The sequence below is a fragment of the Nuphar pumila genome, chromosome 12 (genome assembly GCF_984573655.1).
Source record: "Nuphar pumila chromosome 12, dmNupPumi1.hap1.1, whole genome shotgun sequence".
NCBI classification, from domain to species: domain Eukaryota; kingdom Viridiplantae; phylum Streptophyta; class Magnoliopsida; order Nymphaeales; family Nymphaeaceae; genus Nuphar; species Nuphar pumila.
The window spans coordinates 37,577,128-37,588,555 of record NC_143260.1 but is presented as its reverse complement, the minus strand read 5'-3'; the positions used below and the strand labels follow the sequence as shown (position 1 = coordinate 37,588,555).

Genomic DNA, 11,428 nt, shown 5'->3' with positions numbered 1-11,428 from the left:
CTTTTGTGGTCCATATTGGCCTATGGATGACTAATGATCCTGCAAACATCCAGGATATGATGCCACTGATTCTTGCAGTATGGATTATGCAACAATATTACATTCTCAACTAGCAGAATATCAAAGTCCATCACCAAACTCTTTAAGTGCACAATTATTGCTATACATAACTTAATAGGCAGACAAATAACTATTCTGAATGATTAGCTCATGAACAACAATAATACATTGGAGACCAGCATCTTACTGGAGCAGGAGGACTACACTGGGTGAAACAGCTTTCACAATTTCTGCCATCAACCTGCATGCCAGAGTAACGTTCTCTGGAACTTAAATGCACCCTATAGTCCTGTAACTAATACACTCAACAGCAACAGAGTTGTGCAAAAACAAGCTGTATGAAATCATTGAATTGAAGTGAGGCGCATTTAACCACCGGAACTAAATGCTGTCAAACAACATACAGAAGTCATGCACAGCGAGGAAGGCGACGTAGCTCTAAACAAGCACTTGAAGCAGCATCAGCAACCCGTGGTATCGTTGAGCTTTTGAGATTAGACGCTAGAGTTTCAATTCTCATAATCTCTGTTCCAGATATTGAGAGTATCATTGCTTGAGACCGGTATTCCTGGCATGCCAAACTCAGTGCATGCAGTAGGCGCAGCAGTACAGAACCATATACACCCATCTCTGAGCCATGGCAACGGAGGCGGCAAGATTCAAGGACATTAATGACAGTTGATGTGTTTGTAAGCAGCCCAGTGGTCGCCTCCCGAACTGCCACCTTTAGCAGCAGGATTACGCATTCTGATGCCAAATCTGCAATACACGCCCCAGGGTTTCCACTGAGATCTAAAAAGGCACTCATATTGCAACCAAAGTCAGATACATCCCCGATGCACTGACGCTGATTGGATGCACAACCAATAGCTGTAGTTGTATCACTTAAGAGAGAGAGTTCTTTTATTTGGCTAGTTATCCAGCCACCAAGCCCTCGCATGATGAAGGCTTTGCAGAGACTAAGTGTTGGTTCAAGGAAGTCTTCCATTTGCTTTGCATTAACAAACTCCAGCAAATTTCCTATTCTCCTGACAACTCTCAACTCGGAGAGAATCTTAGTTTCCATTTCAGGAGCAGATGCCAGAGACAGACAGAGCTTTACATTGTTTACATTTGCACAAGAAAGGTCACTAAGTAAAAATTCAAAGCACTGGGAGACCATCTTCAAATGTAATATATCTGAAACTTGTGCAAAATTAAATTCCAAAAGCATGACCAAGAGCTTCTGTGCATAAGCAGGAATTGGGTCTTCATCCTCAACCAAAATGGGGTAGAGAGGAAGAAAATGAATCTCACAAATTGACTTCAGGTCCTTCCATCTTTGGTCATTATGAGGTTCTGATAAACTTGGCATATCATTCAGAAAAACAACCATCAAATCAAATATGATTTTCAAGCATAAGAACCTAGCATCGCCATCTTTGTTTCCTTTGTATAAAACAGCAAGGCTTGGAAGAATTTTGCAGATGAAAACATCAGAATGTTCAAGAACAGTGGGAGCCTCCATTGTTACTGACTCCAGAATTCTCAGCAATGTTATTTGGAAATCATCTTTTCCCTGTAACTTGACATGTAATATGTGAAATAAATCAAAGGAAGATTTACTTAGATAAAGGAAAAGGCAAACAAAAAAATACAACATAGACACCAGCTGTACAGGCTACCATAAACCAATCATCACTTCATTTGGTAGGTTGGTTCAAATCAAATCAAAGAGGCCAAGTTGCATATTTCTGTAACAGGCTGTTGGCAAGTTACAAGAATATTCTCAAAGATTCAAATTGTCATTCTCCAATAGATTTGGAGAAAATCCTGACATGATCTTTTCAGAGTTCTACTAAGGACTTTGACCGCTAAGTTGAGTCATGCAGTCTTCGCAAGATTGTTTGAAAAATAATCCAATAGATACAAATTAAAAGGACAATGGTAGGGATTCTCTAACACATGAAATGCAAGAGCTTTTCCATGGTAATGTCATGATCTAGGGACATGATTTGAATTACAAGGAGAGCGGCTTCGACAATTAATTGGAATTAGCAACTTGTGCAGAGTCCCAGTTTGCCAAACATATCATATTTTCTGGCTCAAGATGTTAGCTATCTCAACTCAACATAAATAGTCATATTGAGGCTCAATTTAGGCAACTTATTCTACATATACCAGTGGCAATGTTGCCAACAAAAGCAAAGACAAGGCTAGAAAGAAAAGGGCAAAAGGAAACACAACCTCTTCATACCTGGAAAGAAGATGATTCTAAGAGTTTCAAAAAGACAACCAGCTGCTCTAAAACCCGATTATTTGCAACTATGTTTCTAAAAGCAAAACTTCCAAGAAGATGGAGAATGACAGAGAATAAATGGATGTTGATTTTTGGATGAACTCGACTGGCTACAGTACCAGCTTGTCCATGCCTTTTACCACCCTGCTGTTGCTGAATGTCACTAGCCACAGTTTCAAGTATCCCAGGCACAGTACTGGCCACTACTTGAACAAAAGCCTCTACACACTGCTGCAGATAGCTACCCTTTTCTTTAGCTAACCTGTCCACAACTGACAGTAACTTTCCACTGCAGAAAACTGGTAGCCACCTACGGCCACTTCTGCACAGAAGAGCCACAAGGATGAATGCTTTGCCACGTAAAATTTCACTGCCTTGCTCAATAAGTGAAACAAGGAAAGGAACTAGAAATTTATCCTCTGAAAGAGATATGAGGTGCCTGCCCATATTAGAGAACATGTGGCTCCCAAGCATAGCCATGTTCAGAAGATTTATGCTGATTTGCTGCTCTCGAGGATTCTCCTTAGCAAGGCCTGCTGTAATATCTTTGAAGGATAGTTTGTCTACAACTGATTGAATACTTGGAGGATTGAATCGAACCAGACGTACCAGACAAGATCCAGCAGTTAAACGAATACTCTCCTGCTTTCCTGTTGCCTTAAAGACGTAACAGAGATTGCCAATCACTTCCTGGCTGGTGAAACGAGCAGCCCAATCTGAACCTTGACTGCAAACATTTTCAATTGTTCTCAGAGCATAAAGCTGTGTAACATCATCTTCTCCTTTACGTAATATAGATGAAATCAATGCAATAACTGGACCAGGAACCTGTACAAGAGACCAAAAAGGAAATGATGAATAGAAAGTGAATAAACAATCACATATCTGGAACTAAAGATGATCACAAAGAGCTTTTGTTATCATATACAGGAATTATTGTAACAGTGGGGGGGAAAAGAAAAGAAACGTGAATCAAGGTTGATTTTCCAGATGTAATACCTGCCAACTAGGTGCAGAACGACAGTCCTTTGCTGGAGATGCAAGGCCACCACAATCCCTTGAACAATTTTCGTTTTGTGTAGCGATGTAAAACACTAGCTCACCTAAAGAAGCCATAGCATATCTCCTCACCTTTTCCTGTTTATCTCTAAGACCATCTGCCAGTGCTCCAATGATTCCAGAAGCTGCCAAATCAGTTTCTATTGAAGTCGAGTGACGGATCAGCAAGCCAACTACAGAAACTAGCTGAACACGAAGACCAGAAGCTTTTGAAAGTTTTAGCATCTTTACAAGCATCGACATTATTGGGCTACTAGTTAAGATGTTTGCAGCATCTGCATGTCCACTCAAAATTTCAAGGTACTTGATTGTGTTCTGTTTTTCTGCAGGAGAGGCATTTCCACTCAAGCAGGCTGAGATCCGACTCAAGAGTTCATCCAGTTGCTCTGGAGATAGTTTCACAAACTCAGTTGCTGGTAGAACAGCAAAAGGAAGGACAGGCATTGCTTCTGGAGCTTTATCACATTTCCTGCTAGGCATTATTGGCCTGACTGAAAGATCAGAAGGATGCCAAAGCACTTGGGAAAGATTATTAATTGACTTGGATGAATCTGAGCCAACAGTGATTCCTGAATCCAATTTATGCATCTCTGTACCATTCCGAGCAGCTCTCTTTTGAAGATTTATGACTGGTGTGGTAGTAGCAACTTCAGCAGGCAATGAACATGACTCTTCTTCAAAGACATCTACGTTGTCTGATGGAAAATCTGTCTTGTGAGGACTTTTACTTATCTCTTCAGCTTTGTCACCATCTCTAGAATGTAAAGGAGGTTTAGCATCAAGAAGAGGAGAACCAGGTTCAGATACATCATTTGCATTAGAGTCATCATGTGCATCCTCATTGTGCTCACCAAAATCAAGCTCCATATCATTGTTTTCTATTTTTACCTCGTTGTCACATTCAGACCCTTTAGGTAAAGGGCGCCTGTAGTTCTCATTCTCATTCTCCCTTTGCAAATTTTTTTTTGCCATTCTTGAAAGCCTGAGAATATTTGCTCCTTTTGCTGCAGTTGAGGGCTTCTCACCAACTCTGTTGGAACCTTTTGTCTGCAACTTTTTGGAGCTCGGTGGAGTCTTAGAGGAAGTTTCAAAGGCCTTTGTGGCAGATACTGAGTTTTCATCATGTTTAAGAGTTCCATTAGGATGCTTTGGCCCATGATTATGGGATGCCTTCTGAGAAGGAGGTCTGTCAATATTCCTTTCAGAAAGACAGGATCTCCTGGACTGGTCAACCATATTGCTGAAAGCAGGCTGAGGAGGAAGAGTCGAAGGCTTAAATTTTGTTCTCCAGAAACCATGCCCACATAGCTCAGACCACTGAACTCTTTCAGCTGGATCCTTTACCAGCAGATGATTGAGTAAATCGAGAAAGGGTTTAGATGGGTTGTCTGGTAGAGGGGGCACCGGGTCAGATAAAATGGATTCCACCAACACAGTGAATTCATCTGCCACAAATGGTGGTCTTCCAGCATAACATTCATATAGAACACAACCAAGTGCCCAAAGATCTGAAGCATAAGAATGCACTCCGCCTTCTTGAAATAATTCAGGGGACATATAACAAGGAGTACCACGCTTTGCTTGGGGCAGCTAACAGGAGTACAAGATGGAAAATACTGTTATTGATTTTCAAGGTGACTAACAATCAAAATCAAAGCAATTTCATTATAACAAGAAATGGAAAATAATATAAAAGAAGATGTTTTGGGGGTACTAACTTGGGAAAGGGCACATTTTGATATATCACTAAGTCTTCTTGCCAGGCCAAAGTCACAAAGCTGAAAAAAATGTCACACTTTTAGTATTAATCAAATCCAAATAGTTGTTGGTCACACTCATGTACTGGTTTTGATGTCAATAAGCAGAGATTAAAGCAAGTGAATCGGACATTTAACATAATATGGATTGTCACAAAAATGGCACGGAATCCAAGGTACTCAAAACACAAACCCAATTGCCAAAATGCAATACATATTGTTGAGAATAGGTGGTTTTATGTTAAGTAATAGGTGGTTTTATGTTAAGTACTCTTATATTAGAGTCTTTTTGAAATTTTACTCTTATAAGGATTTAGATGTAATTTCTCTTTTTTTGTCTCTCTCTATTTAATATAGAGAGAAGCCCTAATCAAGTTAATGTCATTGAGTTTTCTGTGCAGCCGTCTCTCTCTCTCTCTCTCTCTCTCTCTCTCTCTCTCTCTCTCTCTCTCTCTCTCTCTCTCTCTCTCTCTCCCTCTCTCTCTCTACACAGGTGGCTGCCCCTGTCTACATGGTATCAGAGCTTGCGATCTCGGGAGCGTGATTTCGAAGAGGACTGATCGTCACCAACGAAAAAAAAATTCAGACTGCGAAAAAAAAAAATTATATCAGGTTTGCTGTTGCACTAGTGGGAAGATCTGATAACAGATCTGGGATGTCACCTAGATCTGTAGTCAGATCTAAGGATGGATCTTACCCAGATCTGTCGTGATCTCCTGGAGCTGTAAACAGATTTTATCTGTTTTTTTTGGATTTTTTATCGCCTGGCGTGATTTTCTGGAGCATGATGAGTTCCTGCTGATGCGTGCATGCTGTGATTGACGTGCTGCTATTTGGGTAACGCAGCAGGCTTCTGTGCTGCTGTATCGCAGCCGAGAGTTGTTGGCTGTTCCGGGCTGTTCCTGCCACGCAGCAAGTGTTTGTGATATTGCGTGCCAGCCGAGAGTGTCATATTTTTCTGTGCTGATTGCGTGACTACCGTGATTCTGTTTTTTTTTGCTGCGTGTCATCGAGATATGATTGATCTATTTAATTGTTTGAAGACTGATTGTCAGTTATGCTCTATATGTTTTGGAAACAACAGTTGTCGTATTCGTATGCTTTGCAACTGAATAGTATTGTTGGTCGTGGTGTGTTTGGGTGCAGCAATGGTCTTAACTCCCTGCTGGGGTGAGTTGTGTTTCGTGCTGTATTAGTTTCAGCTATACATTTGTCGTGGAAGCAGCATGAGTGATTACCTGCTGGTTGTGGACTGTTTTGTGGAAACAGTAGGGCTGCTTCCTTATAGTGGTGGAAAACTCTACTTAAATACTTGTTGTTCTAGAGAACAGTATGGCTGAAAGTTCGAAATATGATTCGAAAATGGAACAGATTGGGGAGTATAAGGCGTTTGCTAACCCCTTCGCGTATGGCTCTTCTGTTAGGTTGAATGAAACCAACTATGCCAGGTGGTCCAGAACTTTTATGATGTCGGTATCTGGACATCGTCGAAAACACATTTTGTTGGAAGGCGAACCCACTGAAAAGTTGGGAAAATATGTTACTTGGGATGAAGATAATGACATAGTTATGTCATGGATCATGAATAGTGTTGAACCCCATATTGCAGATGGATTGATCTACTATAATTCAGCAAAACTGATGTGGGACAATCTTCGTGATACATACTCACAAGAAACGAATGTGAGTCGTATCCTGCAAGTCGAACAAGAAATATATAATTTACAACAGGGAAATCAGACCTTGGCCCAGTATTATGCTTCTGTCAAAGCTGCGTTTGAAAGACTTAATGCTCACAGGCCTCTTTGTTGCTCGAAGCAAAAGGATCATCAAGAACAAACCATGGTTGCTCGTTTTCTTACAGGGCTTTCTTCAGATTTTTCTGTTGCAAAAGTTCAAATGTTGACTGGATCAGATGTTCCCACTCTTGCTGATGCTTATAATCGTCTGAGTAGACTTGCGATCTCTCTGCCACAGTCTCAGCCTATAACTCAGTCATCTGCTCTTGTTGTCCCATCTAGTTATGGGCGTGGAAATATTCAGAATATCAGAGGACGAGGACGTGGACGTGGTATGGGAGGCAGAGGAAAGCTTCAATGTACATTCTGTGGAAAATCTGGACATTTAGAAGATCGTTGCTGGGATAAGCATGGTCGGCCAACATCTTCTTCATCAAAGTCATATACTCCTAAAGCAAATGTGACTACTCTCGAGGCAACAAATGTACAAGAGAATATCGCTGAAAATGAAAGTAGTATCACCCTTAGTCGTGCAGAATATGATGAGCTGATAGCTCTTCGACCTCCTGTAGCTGGTGTTGCATATTCAACCGGAAATCATCTTCATCCGACTGATAGTAAGTGGGTTATTGACTCTGGTGCTTCCAGACATTTGTGTGGAAATTCACATGTTTTTTCAGATCTTAAGGATGTTAAGGCTCAGCTTGGAGTCTCCTTAGCCGATGGGAGCTCCTCCCCGGTTGCTGGTCAGGGAAATATTTCTATATCCTCCTCATTACAGTTGAATAATGTTCTTCATGCCCCAAACTTTCCTCAAAGTTTACTCTCTGTTAGTTGCCTTATAAAAGAAAAAAACTGTAGAGTGATTTTTGATCAAATGGGTTGTCATTTTCAGGATTTGATGACGGGAAAGAAGATTGGTGGAGGCTATGAAGAAAATGGAATTTACTACCTACATCATCCAATGGGTTCTGTTAATGCTGTAGTGGAACATTCACTCAGTCCTGTTCAGTGGCATCGTCGTCTTGGTCATCCTTCATTGTCAAAACTTCGGTCGGTCTTTCCTCAGATTCCTTCCACCACATCATTTCAGTGTGAAGCATGTCAGTTGGGCAAGCATCATCGAAGTTCGTTCCCTTCTAGTCAGAGTCAGTCTAGTAATAAATTGTTTGAACTTCTTCATGCAGATGTATGGGGTCCTAGTAAGATTCCTACTAGGACTCAGTGTCGTTATTATCTTGTTATTGTTGATGATTTCTCTAAGTTATCATGGGTTTTTTTAATAAAAGAACGATCTGAAGTTCCAAGTCTTATCAAATCCCTAATTCTTGAAATAAAAACTCAGTTTGAATCTATTGTCAAGATTGTTCGCACTGATAATGCTCTCGAGTTTAAATCAAAAGGTCTGTTACAATTTTACCAAGATCATGGCATCCAACCACAAACTTCCTGTGCCTATTCATCTCAACAAAATGGGGTGGCTGAGCGAAAACATCGGCACCTCCTTGATGTTGTCAGGACCATTATGATTCAATCTAATGTTCCTGCGTTATACTGGGGTGATGCGATTACCACTGCTTGCTATCTGATCAACCGCATGCCTTCGTCTTCTGTGGGTGATCAAATTCCATTACATATCCTCAAACCTAATGCTCCACTTTTTCCTTTATCACCAAAAATATTTGGATGTGTTTGTTTTGTGCACAAACTTGGCCCTGACCGTGATAAATTAGCTGCTCAAGCTACAAAATGCATATTTAGCGGTTATCCCAAAAATCAAAAGGGCTATCGATGTTATGATCCTACTTCTCGCCGAGAGTATGTCAGTGCGGATGTATCTTTCCTGGAATCCTCTCCATATTACTCCATTTCCGGTTTCCCGCTGCAGGTTGGTCCAACTGAGTCTTTTCCATTACCTATACCTCCTTTTCCTTTGGAATCTGTGCCCTCATTACCAAACCAAACTTCATCCTCTTCCAGATTTAATAATCCACCATTGGTATATGTGCGTAGAGCTCCACTTCCGCAAGAGCCTTCATCTTCTTCTTCTCCTAAGGTAAGTTCTACTGACAATTGTGATCTTCAGGATGATGATAACAGGCCTATTGCTCTACGAAAGGGGACAAGACAATGTACCTTATATCCGATATCTCACTTTGTCTCCCATGCCAGAATTGGACATCAGATGAAGTCGTTTATCTCAGCCTTATCTGCTGAAACTATTCCTCTGAACTATCAACAGGCAAAACTTGATACTCGTTGGAAGTTGGCTATGCAAGAAGAAATGACAGCTTTAGTATCTCAGCATACCTGGGATCTAGTTGATTCTCCAGCAAATGCTGACATTGTTGGATGTAAATGGGTATATACAATAAAGTACAAATCTGATGGTTCTATTGAAAGGTACAAGGCCAGATTAGTCGCGAAAGGGTATACTCAGACATATGGAATTGACTTCTTTGAAACTTTTTCTCCTGTTGCACGGATGGGTACCATCCGTCTTGTTCTCTCAGTAGTTGTTTAGCATGGTTGGAACTTGTGTCAATTAGATGTGAAAAATGCATTTCTATATGGGGATCTATCTGAGACCGTTTACATGCAACAACCTCCAGGTTTCGAGGTTGAGGGGGAGTGTAAGAAGGTGTGCAGATTGAGAAAGGCGATTTATGGCTTGAAACAAAGTCCTCGTGCATGGTTTCAAAAGTTGTTTGACGTGATGTCCAGATTTGGCTTTAATAGATCAACAGCAGATCATACACTTTTTATAAAGAAAACTAGTTCTGGCATAGTTGTTATGGTGGTATATGTGGATGACATCATTCTTACAGGAGATGATGTGAAAGCTATTGAAGCCACAAAGGCTCATCTTCAAAAACACTTTGTTACAAAAGACCTTGGGTCACTCAGGTATTTTCTGGGTATAGAAGTCGCTAGAAGCCGTGAAGGGATGGTTTTGTCTCAACGGAAGTATGTTCTTGACTTATTAAAGGAAACGGGCATGTTGGGAGCTAAACCAGCAAATATTCCCATGGACCATAAAGTTCAATTGTTTGAAGAAGGGTCAAAACCAGTTGATAGCAAAAGCTATCGCTCCCTAGTAGGAAAGTTATTATATGTAATTGTTACTAGACCAGATATTGCTTTAGCAGTAAGCAAAGTTAGCCAGTTTATGGAAAAACCAACTGAGGTACACTGGAATGCAGCCATAATGATTCTCAGATATCTAAAATCTTCTCCTGGAAAGGGGTTATTGTTCAGGAAAGGTGGAACTCTGGAGATAGTAGCCTATTTTGATGCTGACTATGCTGGATCTGTAGTAGATAGAAAGTCTACCACAGGATTTTGTGCGTTTTTGGGAGACAACTTGATTTCATGGAGAAGTAAGAAACAAAATGTGGTTTCCAGGTCAAGTGCAGAATCAGAATATCGGGCTATGGCCCAAACAGCTGCTGAATTGATATGGGTTCGCACTGTTCTTCATGATCTTCAGGTGAAGGTTTCCTCTCCAATGACCATGATGTGTGATAACAAAGCGGCAACATATATAGCAAACAATCCTGTCTTTCATGAGAGAACAAAGCACATTGAGGTTGATTGTCACTATGTAAGAGATATGATTCAAGCTGGGCATATCACTACAAAATACCTAAAGTCGGAAGACCAAGTTGCAGATATGTTTACAAAGCCTCTTGCTAGGCCAAATTTCTCCAAATGTTGTGACAAGCTGAGCATGATTGATATCTATGCTCCAGCTTGAGGGGGAGTGTTGAGAATAGGTGGTTTTATGTTAAGTACTCTTATATTAGAGTCTTTTTGAAATTTTACTCTTATAAGGATTTAGATGTAATTTCTTTTTTTTTGTCTCTCTCTATTTAATATAGAGAGAAGCCCTAATCAAGTTAATGTCATTGAGTTTTCTGTGCAGCCGTCTCTCTCTCTCTCTCTCTCTCTCTCTCTCTCTCTCTCTCTCTCTCTCTCTCTACAGGTGGCTGCCCTTGTCTACACATATGAATGAAAAAATAAATACAACACAAGACTTTATGAATATGTATCTTCGTTAATAATGAACCTTAAAAATGCAAAAGAAAAGAAATACATTTAATCTTCAATACAATATACACACCCCACCCCATATATAGAGAGAGAAAAGAGAGGAAGAGATAGAGTAAAGAGAGGAGAGAGAAAGTCCTCTCTAGCCATTGGACTAGAAATCTAGTTGTTGGGCTTAGTTCCCAACACAAATTTAGTTGATGGGCTGAGTTTCCAACAACTAGATTGTTGGGCTTAGTTCCCAACACAAATCTAGTTGTTGGGCTTAGTTCCCAACACAAATCTAGTTGTTGGGCTGAGTTCCCAATATACAATGAATATATATGTATATAAATATATATATACATATATATATAATATATTATATACATACAAAAAGGATAGAGTAATCTTAACACCCCCCCTCAAACTTACGGTGACTCGCCATGAGTTAGCAATTACAAAGGGCGAACCCATTACATAAAATGTCTTCATTGACTTCATCA

The 11,428-nt window shown here is 40.4% G+C and overlaps 1 protein-coding gene across 1 annotated transcript in view; it reads right to left on the bottom strand.

Moving 5' to 3' along the window:
- Positions 1-212: 212 nt before the first annotated feature.
- LOC149820729 (serine/threonine-protein kinase RUNKEL-like) overlaps positions 213-11,428 on the bottom strand; it is a 52,840-nt gene continuing 41,624 nt past the window's right edge. Inside the window, exons 7-10 of the mRNA XM_089983343.1 lie at positions 5,116-5,175; positions 3,338-4,987; positions 2,297-3,166; positions 213-1,618 (exon numbers count right to left, since the gene is read on the bottom strand). Of these exons, the coding sequence (XP_089839469.1) occupies positions 470-1,618; positions 2,297-3,166; positions 3,338-4,987; positions 5,116-5,175 (3,729 nt within the window). The 3' untranslated portion in view covers positions 213-469. The remainder of the gene's footprint in view (positions 1,619-2,296; positions 3,167-3,337; positions 4,988-5,115; positions 5,176-11,428) is intronic.